Source organism: Lepidochelys kempii, chromosome 1 (genome assembly GCF_965140285.1).
Source record: "Lepidochelys kempii isolate rLepKem1 chromosome 1, rLepKem1.hap1, whole genome shotgun sequence".
Lineage (NCBI taxonomy): Eukaryota > Metazoa > Chordata > Testudines > Cheloniidae > Lepidochelys > Lepidochelys kempii.
This window is the reverse complement of record NC_136380.1, coordinates 80,670,426-80,688,082: the sequence shown is the minus strand read 5'-3', so window position 1 is coordinate 80,688,082 and position 17,657 is coordinate 80,670,426. Positions and strand designations below refer to the sequence as shown.

General features: G+C 37.4%; 1 protein-coding gene across 5 annotated transcripts in view; it reads right to left on the bottom strand.

Annotated features, from left to right (window-relative positions):
• Positions 1-17,657, bottom strand: part of LMO7 (LIM domain 7) — a 174,148-nt gene that overhangs the window by 52,780 nt on the left and 103,711 nt on the right. For all 5 annotated transcript variants that reach the window (XM_073346972.1, XM_073346981.1, XM_073347005.2 and 2 more), the window contains 2 exons: positions 549-579; positions 11-124 (listed from right to left, as the gene is read on the bottom strand). In XM_073346972.1, coding sequence (XP_073203073.1) covers positions 11-124; positions 549-579 — 145 coding nt within the window. The remainder of the gene's footprint in view (positions 1-10; positions 125-548; positions 580-17,657) is intronic.

The following is a 17,657-nucleotide window of genomic DNA, read 5'->3' as shown; positions in this document are numbered from 1 at the left end:
GATTTCTTACCCTGGTCAGAGCTTGTCCTAGTAATTTCTCAAATGCTTTAAGGTTAAGGTTTGGACCATTGTAACCAGGGTTGTTTTTTGCTTTCCTCCCCAGCCAGTATAATGTAATCAAAACCTAAAACCAAAAAGACAAATTGAGAAGTTCATTAGTTAACTATTAAACAGCATGCCGTGCAAAAATGTTTGAACACAAACTGCTGTGGTTGTTTTCAGGTTTTCCATAATGAAGTGTAAAATCCCTTTTTTGTACATATTTGCCAAGCTGTCTCAATCAGAATCAGCTGAACAGTTACCATTGTGCTCCATACAGATGTGTGTCAGTGAGCGAATATTTAATTATTACTGTTTCTAATTAATTTTTTTTAGTAAAGTAAACCAGGAAGAGAGACACAGTAAGGTAGAATTAATCTACATCAGACACATGAACAGCTGAAGACTAAGCTAAGAATGACAACAGCATGACTGGAGAAGTTTTTAAAAGAGTAAACTGGAGTAAGTGTGAAATCATTTCAGAAAGCATTAAGGTAAACATGTCTTACATTTTTCAGTCTTCTATTGGTCTCTTCTTGCCTGCAAAGGAGAAAAAAAATTTCAGTATTTCTGACTAGAACACGCAATACAATTTTAATCTGAAATAATGTAGTCATTAAAAGTCAGAGCTATTGTTTTTTAAGCCCAGTTAGAAGTTGCCATGAAATATGGATAGATTTGATTCTTTAAAAAAAACCAAAACATTACAGGCATAATTATTTACTACTTCAGCCACTACATATAAGAACAAAGCTGAAGACAGAAACAGAAAGTGGTCTGAGGTTTCAGACCATTCTCTGTAAAAGAACATGTCCTTCATTATAATCGGTATTTTTGACTTTAGGGGAAAACCACACCAAAGCAAAAATCTGAATGGTTTTGTATTAGAAAACTTTTGCTGGAGAACTGAAATGTTTAGCTAAAGTGGCAAACAGCCTAATGCTCCTGGGGATAAACTCCCTGTTAATCTGAAAGATCTACAGGTCTCTCTGGTTCCATCTGCAGATTGTAACAGATTGTAACCTTGAGGTATTTTTGGAGTATATTTTCCAAAATATTTGCCTCTGAGACGCAATGATGCATAGCAAGTTTCTGCTAAGAAAGAATTTTTCAGAAACTTGAGCAACTGAAACTGGAAACATATGGAGAAGTCCATATTTCAGAGAATGCACTTGAAGAGTACAAGCAGTAATACTAGTGAACCTGTTTTTAAAAACTGCTCGCTTGTAGAGCTTTGGTGTGTGAATCCAGGTGTATTTTCAAGGGTTCTGCTCCTGCAATAAAATTTTTAGGAGGAAAATTACGAGAAACTTCTCTTCCTCTGGGGATGCTCTCCAAGACTCCATAGAAGATCATATAGTTTCAGTAACAGATACTTCAAGTGAGGAAGAAATCCTATAGTGGACAACTATGAAGTCATCTGTTTATAGGGGAAATTTCTTCCAAAATCCCTTCAGTCAGGGACTACGAGGGCTTATATCTCCTTATGAAAACATTTTATCCTATCTAATGTAACTGTTGGCCAGAGACTGGGATTTTCCCCCTTTTCTTCTTGGCTCCAGGGAGGCTTCTATCCTCATCTAGTTCAACTGTAATATCTCTCCTGTCCTTTACAGCATATATACATAACTTTGTATCACTGACAACCTTAACAGATATTTTGATCTAAGTGTTCCTTGCCATGTCTGCTTTTTGTCAGGACTTGTTTATATGGTCTCCCCAAATCTTACTGATTTTGTACCAACCAGTTTGGTTCCACCTTGGTTCAGGTGGAACTTTTTGCTTCTGTACACAAATGCTCCTTTCTCTAAAACATTCCACATGCCTAATAAAATTAAAACATCTACCCATTCACAATCCATCCCCCTAGGTCCCATCTTGATGGCCCTACAAGCAGAACCAAGCCAATTCAAACAAAAAGCTACCCTGGAAACACCAATTTAAGCCTTTTTGAGAGTAATCTAAATTTAGCATCCAGGACCACTCACACCTTCCCGTATTACTGGTACCAATATATACCATGACCACAGAGGCTTTGTCTAAGATATCTCAGTTTTGTTTGCAATTTCAGATGGAGATGCAGTATATTTTTAGTATGTTTTATACTCTTGGGGTAGCCTTTGCTGCTTCACTCAAAATGGGGCCTTACAATGCACGTTTTCCACTTATATTTGACAAGGGCTCTACAATCTTTATGCCAAGATGTAGACTTCACTACGGTATCTGTGCTCTGGAAAAATCAGGGTGGATGGCTAATGTGCTCCACTTAGAAACAGGAAGGTGTCCTGATAAGCCTTCAGAAATTTCTGATAAAGCAGAGAATATGACAACCCACTTTCTGAGCATGGTGAGCCCCTATGAACATATAATTCCTATGCTCACCACTCCATCAGTTCTGAGTCCAACCCAAAAAGTGTTAACTTTAAAAGATCTAAGAACTATTTATTAAGATGCCATTACCTCTTTTTTCCATTACAACCATTGGAGTTAATTCGGGTGTCCTACCTGATAAAAGCTGAAGTTTTGTTTTCTGGGATTGGCAGCCGGGTGTACAGGTGAAGGCCCTACCCTTTATGTGCTAGAGCCTATTTCTGGGGCTCAAGTCACAAATGGTTTTTTTTCAGTCAGGCTTTTCAATGAATATTATAGTGTTTACTTGCAGTTGTTTGTTTTGGTGGATTGCTTCAGGCCAATATTTTGAAACAGGAAGACATTCCACTACTTGTTTTAATAACCACTATATAATACCTGTGTAGGTTAACTATAATACTTAAAGCAATATAAATTCTGGAGATCTACTTTTACACCTAAAAAGCCAATGAGTTTATCTTATCCCAGAAGAAAACGCATGAAAATTCCCGGAAAACTTAGTTTAATGAGGTGAAATTGCCTTAGATTTGCTGCTGTAATTAAATAGGGAAGTCAAGAGTTGCTCAGACCTATCCAGTAGGTTTTTCTATCACTCTGTGCTGGCACTTACATCACTCCTTTGCTTCCTCTAATTTGAATTACTATCATTTGGTGCTTTTGAGCAGCCTGTTACAATGGATGCAGCAGGAAGGCATGGAAAATAATCTCTCAACCCCAATATGATAGCCGCCTTCTCATTTAAATACCACCCAAAGATGCAAAGTCCAGAAATAAAACCTATGAGAAATTATTAAAGATTCTTTTTAATTAACTACCTAGACTGTTTCTGGTTCTTCCAGTGTGTCTCATCTTTCTATGTTCTCTTTTCTGTATTGTAAATTGTCCAGTGCAGGTGGTACTTCATATTCGTATTTTGCACAGTACAGCAATATTATGGGCAACTAGCAAAAACCTGACTTCTTTTTAAAGTGGCTAACAACCTAGCTTGCCACAACCTGCCAACATCCTAACATGCCAGAGCAAGTATCAAAGTCCTGAAGGAATTTTCCAGCTATGTGGTGTAAATGTTTACAAAGAGAAATTGTTCAAAGTGCCTATATCAATGCTGGAGTAACAATAACAATAAAAATAGGTATCCCAAACCTTGAATTTTAGTAAGACGTAAACTATTAAAGCAGCCTAATGAAATCCTGGTAAAAGCACCAATATCACCATGTTACTGAATGGAATTAATGTAACAAGTCAATTGTCACCCAAGAACTTGCTAAGAACTCGTCACCTAAGAGTTGCTACTCAATGGTTATTCTACCTGACAGGTGCAACAGGAATGTAACTCAGATTCACCTACTCCAAAAGGCACTTGTTATTATCATTTGAACTATTAAAGAACCTCCTACATGAACATATTAGCCAAACTCGTGACCAAAGTATAAAATCCACAAACAATTTTATACTTAATACTTGACACATTTCATTTAAACATACTGATGGAAAAGATTATAGCCATTTGGTAGGAACTCATTGTGAATTGCGGAAAAACTACTAAGCGTGCTGGTGTTTTTTCCAGGTCTGCATCAAATTAGAACAGTGTGAAATTTTAATTTGGTTGTTATTAATGAAACTGTGGAATAAACAGCAGCACACCTCAAGTTAACATTAAATTTACTTCTCTTTAATAAAGCACTCCTATTGAAATGTTAGTGTATTACTGTGTTAATCATCATAGGCTGGATTTTGCCTTTAGTACAGACCTGAGTTAGGGTGGAGCGTATGAGGTCTTAGGCACAATATCTCCTAGAATTCACTGTAACACTTGGGCCAGAAGAAGGAATTTGTGACATCCTTTTTGGGGTGCCACACTTCTCAGCCTCATAGCCCCAGATGGCTAGCCAGCTTTGTAGCCAGTGCATAGGACAGAATAGCTCCACCTACTCTCCACCCACTTGTTCCTATCTGACATGCAGCCTCTGTTCTGTGAGCTTAGCTCTCGGTAGCTCTAATGCAGCCAGTTAAGGTTCACCTCTAATCTTCCATGCAGGTCCATAAGGGTTAGCCACAATTTAGCTCTGAACAAGTTTTCCTTAACTTTCCATTCTCCTATACTGTGTTTGATGGAAATAGAAAAAAGGATAGGACAATGATTTTGACTATGTAGCTTTTGAATCACTTAACATTCTTGGATAATTATAACCTCCTCTTGAATGTGAAGATAGAGTATCCAAGTACATATGCAGCCCTGATTTAACAAACACTTGTCTCCTGTAGGCAATCCAAGGAATTTAAGCGGTAAATTAATTGCTGAAGCAAACAGAGTTCACAGTTTCTTAATCAATGCAAACAAATTCTATTACATTTAAATTTGTAACTAGGCTGCTCCTTTACTCACTAAGAACACAATGACACAACCCAAGGCTGCAGCTATGATATATTTGTAACAGTTATGTTGGGAAAAATACACATTACTATGACTTGCTATAAGCCAGCCAAGTCACTAGCAATATCATTTTGCTAATGTAAATTATTGAAGTTTCAATTTATAAGGCTGCCTAATGTCATTGTCAAACATTACTTCCTCCCTGTTCCCAAACATTGTAATAGAAAATAGCACTAACTGTTAAAGCTCTGAAGCTTTTATGAAAACAAAAATAGTTATTTTTTAAAAAAAAGTTACTGCATTTTCAATATGTACACTCTCTCATGAGGTTCTCCTTACAGTTACACAGATGAAGAAAGAATTGTAACAGCTATATTTAAAATTGATTTGTTTTGAACATTTAATTTGAGTACTTACTAAGATTTTAAGAAAAACTCTGGTCTGTTTTGATGTCAACACTTACTTTCCTTCCCCGTCGCCTGATAATATACACACTAAACTACAGGTACCACCAATACATGAGTTTATGGCTAATTTGACACTTCCCAGCAACAAGCGACATGAAACTCAAAACAAAGAGCCCTCAGGTCAGGGAAATACTACTGCTGCTGATTTCATGCCATCCACTGAGGCATTAAAATGCTTTCTAATTTACTCTATTTTTTAGTTACAAATGTAGAAATCTTATCCATAGTTCTAAAAAAAAAAAAAAAAAGTTTATCTGTTATATCTGAATCTGGGAAAAATCCATCTTTATTAAGGTGTTTTTTTAAAAATTCAGTTGTATCTCTCAAAATATAGATGGCTATTTTTCTTCTCCAGACCTGCTGGGTATATAAATCCATGCATTGATAGACTTCTGCTCTAGGCCAGTGCATTCTGCAGTCATCCAAGGCTGCTGAATTTGCCTCTGAATGTGTAGTGTGTGTGACCATATGTAAAATCTTCCCTTGTTCTGTCTGGCATTGAGAGCATCTCTCATTACCTGACACAGCGGGGAAAGCAATGACCTGTACTCTATTAGTGACACTGTACAGGAGTACAACGATCTCTCTTAATGAGCCAAGACAGTTCTACTCGTTCTCAGGCTGAGCAAGTTTCAATGCTAAACTAAGGTGCATGAAGCCTTTGTCAGAAACAAGGCTACTAGATCCACATCAGATCTCCTATAAGGAAGATACTGTTGAGGGAGCCAAATGGACATGGATTAGGAGAAAGAGACCAGTTTGAATCACCCAACAGAAGGAGGTTTGGAAAACACCATTAGTGGATAAGGGACTATTACTCCTTTCATCACTGACAAATGCCCCAGGCCCATTGCTAAGCCCATGCCCCAGCGACAAATACTCTGAACCCTTCCTGACAGCTCTCAAACCTCTCTCCCCTACTCAGTCCCCCATACTCTAAAATATTGTCACTATGCAGTTTATCATAAAAACAGAAAACAGATTTCTTTTAAATAGGTATATTATTCTCCTTTTCCACCTTGTATCATCAGGGGCTTTTCATTTCACAGATGCAGGCTGCAGACTAGAGGTCCGCTGTATTGCAGAATGCACAGGCCCCCTAACTGTGCTGGAACGAACCAAACACTCATTAACAGACTTAAACAGAGGACGGACTCAACTTACACTTATGACGATGTTAAAGCATCTGAAGGTTTCTCCACCCACTCAGGGGTATGCTGCACAAGTGAGTTGTTCAGTCTCTCTGCCCAAATGGCAATACACTCATGCTAAATGTTAACCTCCTTGGACACCTACTCAATTGCTAATAATATTCTGACTATCAGATTTCACTGAACTCCCACATGTTGCTAAGAATAGAAGAGCTTCAATGGAAATGGCACAATTGCATGGTTACAGAAATATAAGGACACTTCCAGCAGCTGAATTTTTCATAATCTGGATATTCAGCTCGAAGCAGCCTCATTTCAGAACTCAGCCCAGTGTAAACATTACCCTGTGATTTCAGCCAATACCCAACTTTAATTTGAGCTCAAGCTCAACTTGCAGATTTGGTCATTCTTTACATGTAAAAAAACCCCACAAATATCTTTCAACTTAGAGAGTAATGTGCCCACTGGACTCCATGCTATGTATCATATATGTAACAGCATATCAGGCCACCTGTAAAGTAATGTTTAAGGAGTCTCCCCTTCAAACACCCACTCTATTTATGACTACATTCCCCACACCTCTGTGCCCTTGCAGCCTGTTCAGACTGTGACAACCATCCCTCATCAACATACTCGTGAAGCTCTATTGTCTCTGATGACCGAGCAGCCACAGCACTGGAAAGCTACATGATGGAGCAGAGAATTTCCAAAGTGAGGAGGGGCAGCCAGGGAATTAAAAGACTGATGCAGATTTAAAGTCTTCGTGTGCTCTTCCTATTCCCCAGCTCACTGCTACGACCTTTCATGCTGTCTCCTGAGACTGGAACACCCTTGCAGATCCCATCCATTATGCCTGTGCATTTTCTTACATCCCTTATCAAAGTGAACAGAGTTATTTCTAGATACATGCATTAAACCTGGCAAGGGACGGCACAGTCATTTTATCCACTTCCTCATGCTTCTCCTTTCCTTACCCCTCCCTGTGTAGTCATCCCCTCTAGTTTGTTCACATCTTAATTTAGATCATGAGCTCTATTGGGAAGGAAATCCACCTTTATATTGCAAAGTGCCAGGCATATCTATGATGCTATATAGTACAACAGTGCCAATAAAACAGGACAAATTGAGTGAGGTCAGGATCCCTGGTCAAATAAGTCCCTATAGGTCACAAACCTGAAGCCACAACTAGTAGGACAACTGATTGATAGAGTTTGTAATTTCATTAAAAAAACAAACATTTTAAGGTATTTTAAAGCATGCTAGAATGTAAGTTATATTGGTGGTTAATGCAATACCACTGACTGGCTCTAATCTTTATATTTTTCTTAATTATCCAGACCTTGAGACCCCTACAGAAAAACACAGCTTCTCAGCAGAGTGAACCAAACAGATTTGCCTGGGTAGTTAAGCTGTGCATTCCCTCTGCTCTGCCTATTTACTCAGGTCCTGAAAATATGTGGAGACATCATGAGGTAACATCTGCAGGCTTACATAGAACAGTCACCTCCACAAAGCTAAAGCACCTAATTTTAGGCCTACAAAGTTTTGATGATGTTTTGGTGGTTGGTGACTGACAGCACTATGAAAAGTTTCAGTCCCCCCGCCCCCCCAAATTCAGTGACAAGGAAACCACTGTTTATGAAAACCACATGAAACAAGTGGATAAATGATACTGTGAAAATGTTCACATATTTCACACAACCCTAACTGGTGCCCATCTACATCTCTGCTTTGATTTTTGTCTAATTTTTCCTTTCTGACACACTTAAAGATGTTTGTGAATGTAACAGTAATACACAAAATCACGTGCCCTTTTTCTCTCTGCTCTGGGAGCACAGTACCTATTAACATCAACTTCTGGAAACCCATGAGACCTAGTATTTATGTGAAGTAGAAATAGAAGAAAGTTGAATAAAGTAACTACCAGGTTCTTTGTTGCAGTCAGCCACATGCCAGTCATTCTGGCCAACAGCACCAGCACAACGCCCTACTTTCACAAGAAATGCCTCCTCCTAAAGATAGCAAGTTAAAAGATGGAAAGATGACTCAGGCTTGCATGGATGATAAAGAGCTTTCGAAATTTTGGATAAACAGTTTAACCTTATGGGACATATCTGAACTTCATGTTAGCACATACTACTCACTAGTTGTTTACTCAGTGATAAAACAGAGTTGGTCAAAATTATTATAACCAAGTAATTTTTAATCACATTTAATGTTTTAATAACTAGCTCCAATAAAATCATTTTTTTTACATTTCATACCATTATTGGTACATCCGGTTATTTCATAGATCTTCAAAACATTGCTCCAAAGTATTTGTAGAGTATTATTTGAGGATTTTTTTTTCCTTTTGGCCTTCCTCCGATTGTTTACATTTCTCTGTATTGAATTGTATAAACTGGGTCGGTCTTCCCAAGCATCTTAAGTTACCCTAAAGTTTATTTCCTTTATCTTTTGTTTTGACTGCCTTTTGCTTCATTAGTGATTTTCAAATTATATAACCACATTCCATATTCCTTCCTCAAAGTCAATACAGATCCTTATGGTTTTCCACTAATCTCCACCCATGCTAACTTTCCTTGTATTTATTTTCTCAGGTATATTTTCTGGCTAGACCATATAATTTACTATTGACATATAAAAAAAGTTGGTCATCTGCAGATTTTGTAGCTATCCACACAAGGCAGTGCAACTATCTAAATTACAGTGCTTAGTTTTCCTCCCAAATCAGACTGTAGACTTACTTATGAGGCCTCTTCGAAAACTATAAATATCAAATTAAATGTTAAATCAGGTACTGTGATTATTGACTATAGGCACAACCCATAAAGGTATAGTTGTGGATTAGCACAGAAGTATGGCAGAAGTTCAACACAATATATCAAAAATATCACTGAGTAAGAAAAAAAACAGCATTTACTTTGTCTAAATTAGAGTAACCATGGTAACTTGCAGGAAGAATGTCTCAAAACAATCCCAATATTCAATTTCTCTGCCAGCTGGTCTTGTTTTGTTGCCATTATATTAAGTTTAACATTTCTTCTGAATCATGAAAACACAAGTGCTGTACTTTTACTTTAATTTCTGCTCTGATTTTGACTGAAATATTTGCAGTGTGAAAAAATTTGCTTGAATGGGTGGATACTAGAATTAAAATTTCAACTTCACTTTCCTTTCATCCACCTATATTCTTTCATTACATCCACTAAAAGTTGTGCTTGTCACAGTGGTATCTGAACAATATCAGAACCTAGACAGATTAGACTGAAAAAAAATATCTATTGAGGCTCCCTTCTTGGTCTGTACCCAGATGTAGATTTGTTAATTGTTACTTTGGTGGTAGGAAAGCAGGGTGAAGGAATATACTCATTAAATTATTAATATCTTTGTACACAATTAAAATAGCTGATTAAGGTTTCAAACTTTTAGTGTTAAGCCCTCACTGAAGAAAAGTTACTGCTTACGATTTGAAAAACTGTTCTAAAATAAGTTATAAGCATTCGGTTGCTTATTTGGATTGACAATTTCTGCTATATTTTATTTCTGTAGGTATTTGTGGGTAAAAAAGAGTGGCAGGTGATGGTAACTTGTATTAACTATTATTGCACATAGGACTATAGCAATACTGAATATCGCTAAGCGTGAACTGTTCTTTGCTTCACTGCTGGATAGTTATGGATTTATGTAGAGACAGCACAGTAGTTTAAACACTCAATGGAGATTGTTTTCTTGGCTAACTATGAATGTTTTATACTACTGGAAAACCAAGATTCCCAACTCTCCAGGGAAGAAGAAATAATTATTTCCAGCACCTGATGGTACATGAAATACTGGATTGAATAGGCATCATTGATCAAAGACTCACTGTAAGAGTCCCAGCAATGGGACAATGTAATTTTGTGGTCCTGATGTTACTGAAATCTAGTCTGTTGCCACATAAAGAAATACATTTTTGTGATAGGTTCTTCTGAAATGATGACAGCTGTGTGAAAGTTCTTGACAGAACAAGAATCTTGGAAGTCGATCTGGTTTATTCAAAGAAAGGACAGAATGCAGGTGACAAAAGTCAAGGATGGTAAGTAAATAATTTATTCCACAAGTGTTATGACAATATGATATGGAGGCATCAAAAACACCACCATAGTTAAGGTTGTGCTGAGACTTATCTTTATGTCAGGGTTAAATCCTTCTGTTTCACACTTCAGTTGTTGAATTTAGTCTCCAAATTTGACATGTAATATTTTGGCAAAATATTAACAATTTTATAGTTCCTTTTTCAAATTTTCCCTTATTTTCCTCATGTTTATTTGAGTTACTCTAGCAACCACTATATATTATCATATATGAAAGAGAGCAAGTGGGAAAGAGGTCAGAGTAATAAGAGTAAAGGCAAGCTCAAATTGAACCTTGTCTCCAGAAGCTAAAAAAAACTCAAATAATTTGGTTTCAATCACATGTGCAGAGTGAGGCATAAAGTAACTGACCACAAGGAAAGTATTCAAGTTTCATATTGCCTTAGGTTTTCCTTGTTTGCCTCTTTATTTATGGGCAGAGACTTGAGCCAGAATCAGACATTCCACAATTCAGATTTTCATTGACTTGCCTTCTGGGTTCAACTTCCTTTTTGGACAGAAGTTGTTTCTCTGAAGTGGTTCATGTAGAAATCATAATCTAAACAGTAAAACTATTGCACAAACAAAAACTATGAATTATAATCCCCCTGCAAAAAGTCAGAGAACAATTATCTTGCCTCCTTTTGCTTAGACAAGAACAAGCTAAAATAAGCAAATATTTTCCATATTTGCTGCAAATATCACGTGCTGATCTCAGCCCTTGTATCATCTATGTGTAATGGAGCAAGTTAAAGGAGTGAGCAACCTGAGCTGAATTTTCTGTAGTTTTCAGTCAGTTCTCTAACATTTGAATCATTACTAAATTTAATTGGTCATTGTCACTGAGAAAGTTACTCTTTTTCTGCTGGAAATAGAACAGTTCTCCAGTGAAATGGACAATCTAAAGTGCTTTATGGTACATGGAAGCACTTACCTTTGACTTAAGCCAGCCAATCAGATAAAGGATATTTTTAAACATTTGCTACAAATGTTAAAATTTGAGGAGCAGGTCTTCTGTCCAAGTTCTCAATGTTGGAAAAATGAATGCTCCTCTATTGAAAGAGTGAGAGAATGGGTAAAAGTCCAAGTATTTGCATTGTCAGCATGCCAGAAAGCGGTGTGCTTGGGTTGGGGTGCGGGGGGGGAACTAGTCTGGCCATGTACCTTCAAAGTTAGAGTTATATGAAGCAAAACTATCCATATTCTCAGCACCCCAAACAACCAAAATCAAAATGTGCTGTTAGTCACATGAGAGTATCCTCTGTTGGAATTGGAAGTGTAACAAAGATTGTTAAACTAAATTACTAGCATGGGCAAAGAGACCCAGCCAAATAAATATGGATGATCTCACACCTTTACTTGCATTGGTACTTGTGAAACATGTAATTTGTACCAAAAAAGTGATGACTGAGAAAAAAACCTAACATCATTATTAAGACACCACTAAAAAGAGCTTTAACAGGCTATTCCTACTTGACCTGAAAAAGAAATGGAAAACAAGGTCCTGCCCCTGTTTGAAACAGAAGTCAAGAGCAAAACTCCCATTGACTTCAATGGGAGCACAAAACAGACCCTAAGTTAGGAAGCTTTCATCCAACAGAAAAAAGGTACTGTACTGTAGGCATTCACACTTTACACTGAAGCTACAATTGGTCATCTGCAAGCTTTTAGCAAAGTCTAGCCAAAATAAGTATAGGTCTTGCAAGCTCACTGAAGCAAACACACATATGTAAGGAAAGTGTATGCTGACCTTCCCAAAAGCCAAGCTTCCTTAGTGGCTTTGTCCTTCGCACCCAGAGGTTGGGTGAGACTTAGGGCTTGCCTACACTGGAAAAACATGTTGCTGCACACTAGCTACTCCACACTATGTGCCTTTATGCGCATTAACTGAATGCATTTTGGAAGCTTAAACTAAACCACCTGAGGTCACTCCGTGTGCAAAAAGCGTCCACGCAGGAAGTTAATGTGGAGTAGCAAGTAGCTTTAAAGTCACATACTAACTTTCCCATATACTCAAGCCCTTAGTCCATGGAAAGCAAAGTGGGAGTGGAGAAGAAGTACAAAGCCTTCTTCCAACAACATGCAAATAACATTTCTGCTTGCAAGATGGAGTTTCTTTTGACCCAGCTAAGAGCCAGAGGCATCCCAAGGCTCTCATCTGGGACTATGGGCCTAGAAAAATTCAGGGCTTCCTTAGAAAATTGTGAATTGTGTCATTTATAGGAAATTACTAAATTTAATAAAATCAAGAGAAGAGCAAACAACTAAATCTGCCATTCACAAATTACAAAGGGTCAGGGTGAGCTCAGGATAGTCAATGATAAGTGTTGCATGCAGTTAAACTCAGCCTTGTTTCCTATTTAAGTGTTTGGGCGGCACAAGCTCCCTGGCATCCTATCATTTACCACTTTTAGTCCATCAGTAATTAATGGTTTGTCACCCATCTGCTACTGGGCCAATACTCTCTGATCCCATAACAGAAGTAATGGCCAAGTTCTTATCATCCAAAGTCATTTAAAACTTCTAATCTGAGATCGGATCATAAGCCTGAAAATACATCCAGTCTGATCAAACTAATCCACGGTTTTCTTCTTATTAGACTTACAGCTATGGTTCTAAGTGTATCTAAAACAAAATTACATTTCTGGAAATAACATAGGGAGGGCCAGCTCAGAGACGTACTTGCCCAGGGATGACTCTGCAGTGTGGTAGACCTGGGCTAAATTCTAGCCCTGTTCTCTTATCCAGTGGGCTAGAAGTGCTACAGAGAGGAAATTCAATCAGCCCAATGGAAAATAATTTTATGGTGTCGCTCAATTTCAACCTCTAAAGATGATTAAGGAATAAGATTGTCTGGCTCCAGCTAGAACCCATATGCTCCTTGGCCAAAAGGATGAAGGGCATAAAGCGCATGAGGAAAGAATGGTATGGGAAGTTCTTGGTGCCATGACATGGATGCAGAGAACTTGGGAAGAAAAGCCAAACATACAAGAACTGTCATCTTGGTAGATTAATCTTAAATTTACATATACAAGCATTAACCAGGTTCTCTCTACATATTCATTAGGAACAAATGCTGTATTCTTAATACAGCTGATTTACAGTCACCACACACAGTCACAGCAGTTAGAGAAGGAAAATAGTTACTAGAGGTTCTCAGACAGTGGTCCATAGACCACTGTTGTAAAAAGTATTGACCGTCACAAATGTGTTGGACCTCCTTATTACAAGCTGCTAAATTGAATTAAATGCTAAAAATATATTAAATATTTGCCTAATACATCCTCCTTTTCCTGTTTCATGACAATGAATGGGTGGAGAGCTGGTCCATGACGCACCAAACCTATTCATTTATCTAGCCCATGCTCCTGCCAGCGTGCTCCTCACTTGTTAGTACATAGGTTAGTCAACTCTAAAATGTCACCAAGCTGGGTCCCGTAGTGTATTTTAAAAATAATGTATTGAAATGCAGGCTTATGGTAAAAAGTTATGAAAACATATAGAAATTGAAGTTTAGAGGTTATTCAGCAATTGTTTTATACGTCAAAGGAATGATAACCATTATCAACATAGCTTATATTAATGAGAGAAATTAGCATGATTTACCAGTTTTATAGATTATGGTTATTGTCCATATTCTCAGCAAAGGATTACCCAGATTGCAGTGTATATCATGCAAGCATCATCCTTTATCATTTGAATTTTTTCTCATAGCAGACCACCTCATGATATAACAAACCATCTGTTCAGTGTGATATTATTGGGCATCTGCAAGGAATATATGGTGCCTTAGAGAACAAAGGGGATTAGTGTTAAATCTCTCATCACAGTTCAGGAGGAGTTATTCTTTGAGTAAGGTTTCAAAAATATTGGACAAATGGAATGATATATGCCTCAAAAATATTTGGTATGAAAACTATTCCACAAGATGATATGATGAAAGTTGCTTATCTTATCACAGCCCCTTCAACATAAATTTGAATATGAAACTACATGAAACTTCAAGCTTGAAGTGCAAATTTAGGGAGTAACATAAAAGCGTTACATAAAATTTGATGGCATGAATGCAAGACAAAGCTTCCATATGTATCTGTATTTATGAAAACTGCACATAAAAGCCCTTTGCTTGGAAAAAATATAGTACAGCGTATATTTTAGTAAAACATATTCTGCAGTTCACTACCTGACATATTATTAAGCTGTTTTGTACTTGCATGAAGCCTTTCACCCTAAAGAATCCCAAATTGTTTTACAAACTATGGACAATGTATTCAAGTATTTAGGCACTTGAATTCCTATTGACTTCAAAAGACAGTGCAGGCACTGACCATCTCTGTAAATCAGACCATTTATTTAGGTGCCTTTCTTTAGGCACCCTATATTTTGCAAATTTGTTCTCTATACATAAAGTACCACTGAAATCCAGGCAACCTGTTTTGAAAACTACCACCATCAAGAAAGCAGAGCCAATGGGGATACCGCTGTTACCCTGGGTGATAATAAAAGGAGAAATTGTGGCCAAGTACTTTGGACAAAAACTCCTACCCTTGTAAGTAGTGCCATAGGATCTTCAGCATCCACAAAGAGCTGACAGGACCGTGGATTTTAAAGCCTCTTTCTGAATCACTGGATTGTATGTGATTTAGAGTAAGATATGCAAATTTGAATACATCAGAGATCTAACTTAACTCTGTGCTCATTTAAACCTACTTAGAATTCTTACCATACTCAAAATGCTTAAATTTACGATTAGACAAAATTAATTTTGAGATCCTCCTGGTAAAACTAATGAAAATGCATTATGCCTTTTTTGAAAAGCTCTTCATTTTGCTCTCTAATTAAGCGCCCTTCTCTGCAAACAGAAAATCTAAGCCCAAAGTTTCCTGATATACCTTTTGAATTGAATCAACATTATGTTTAGATAATATTACAGTGACAGCATAGGCTTTTAGTATGGCAGTTAGTAAAAGTCACACCAAAAAAGTTATTTTCCATGGACTACTAGAACTCATTTCTTTAGTGGACAGTGAATATAATATTATACTACAGTATTTACACATTTATTTTTAGTGCCTCTAAATTCATTGTATTACAAAACTCTTTACATGGTTAAATAATGGCAAGACAGATTAACAGATCAGAGGATCTGCAGCTCACATCAACAAAGGTGTTTCCTTTTCTGGCTCCGCATTCCCTGTGATGCGCCTGAAATGTGGATACCTCCTCCTTCCAAGCTGTCCCTCACACTTGGAGCACACTCCCTCAAAGTCACTACTCATAACTTTCAAATCCTGCCTACAAACTTACTCTTAACATCTCCTTTATAATGAGTTTTGGGGAAGACAGGTAATTTTTTCTTTAAAAAGTAATCCTTAACGTCTTAACAAGCAACTGTGTGATCTTTTGACACTCACTGTCTCTCTCTCTCTCTCCTGTAACATCCTTCAAACACTCCTTGCTTGCATCCTTCACTTGTTGTCTCATGTTATACTTGGATTGTGTGCTCTTTGAAGCTAGGGCCATGTTTTTACTTGTTTTGTGAATTGGCTAGCATATGTCTAGGCTCTTGAAAAATAACCAAGAACAGAAGAGATGCATCTTCAGCAGAGATCTGAAAAGATATGGAAAGATACAGGAAGGCTATTCCAGACAGCAGGAGGAGCAGAGAAGGCTATTGGAAACTGTAGCTAGATTGCATGTAAGAATTCAAGAGGCTGAGATGATCACAAAGAGGGGAATATAGGGTGGAACTGGAACAAGATTTTGAAATGATTTCACGCAAAACTTTGCCCCTTGTAAAATCTAACAGAGTGATACTAAGAGACTAGAGTATTTTAACACATTAGTTTAGGCACCCAAGGTACTCTAAAAGTCCCTATTGTCAAACACCTAGCACATCAGAATTAATAATAAATCAAACACCAGTCTTGAAGTAACCTGAAATAACCAGCACAAAAATTCTATGAAGTATAAAGCTGGAAAATATGTATTTAACAATTTTCCTTCTACCATTTTCACTACACCTCATTCTAGTTGGCAAGAAGCCCAGTCTCCTCTGAATAGAGCTGAGCAAATAGTAGGAAAATTAATTAAACGTGATCACTAAATGCTACATGCCAAACCTATATGCAATTAAATCTGATCAAAAAGTGGGGGCCTTAAACATATTTGCTTTTCTGTGAAAATTCTGGGAGGAGCTTTTATTCACATGAATACAGATGTCTTGCAAGAATTACCATATTTCCACCAGCAGTGCTGGCATGCCCCTACATCCAGTGACCAATAAATCTAGCTCCTCTCTCCCTGGTTCAGTCAGGAAGGAACTGAACCATTTTAAATAATGGAGTTCAAATACATAGCAAATATAATCCTTTTCTTGGGGACAAGAAACATTTCAAAATGCCCCCACATTTTCCAGGCCTGCTATCTCTTGGCCTCTCTCTTCCCACAATGAAGTGCTTTCTCCCAGGTACATACACTCTCAAAGAACCAAAGCCTCAATGACTTATTCAAGCTTTTCTCATATTCATATATATAAAGCTTATGTCACCCAAAAGGGAACAGAAGTCATCCTATATGACATAGGTCAGTGATTCTCAAACTTTTGTACTGGTGATCCCTTTCAAATAGAAAGCCTCTGAGTACGACCCCCCTTATAAATTAAAAACACTTTTTATATATTTAACACAATTACAAATGCTGGATGCAAAGCAGGGTTTGGAGTGGAGGCTGACAGCTCGCAACCCCCCATGTAATAACCTTGCGACCCCTGGAGGGGTCCCGACCCCTAGTTTGAGAACCCCCGACATAGGTGGTCAAGTCATGCAGCCAGAGTATTGAATTCTGACTACTGAATACTCCAAGATTTATTTGATGCCAGCAGTTCACAAACAACTCAGTTTTATAACTTGTAGCTTTGCAAACTTATTTGAGTCTATATGAACAATTGCAAAGAACTGTTTGAATCATGGAAAACATTTACAAATAAATTTGTGACTGACAATTTGTGACCAATTACTCTGTTCTCTGTATGAGCTAGCTGGATAATTGAATAAATTATTCATGAGCAGATTTTCTATGATTAACTGGAACAAAGTTGTTAAATATATTATGCATCCATCTTTGTGAGAATAAACTGAGG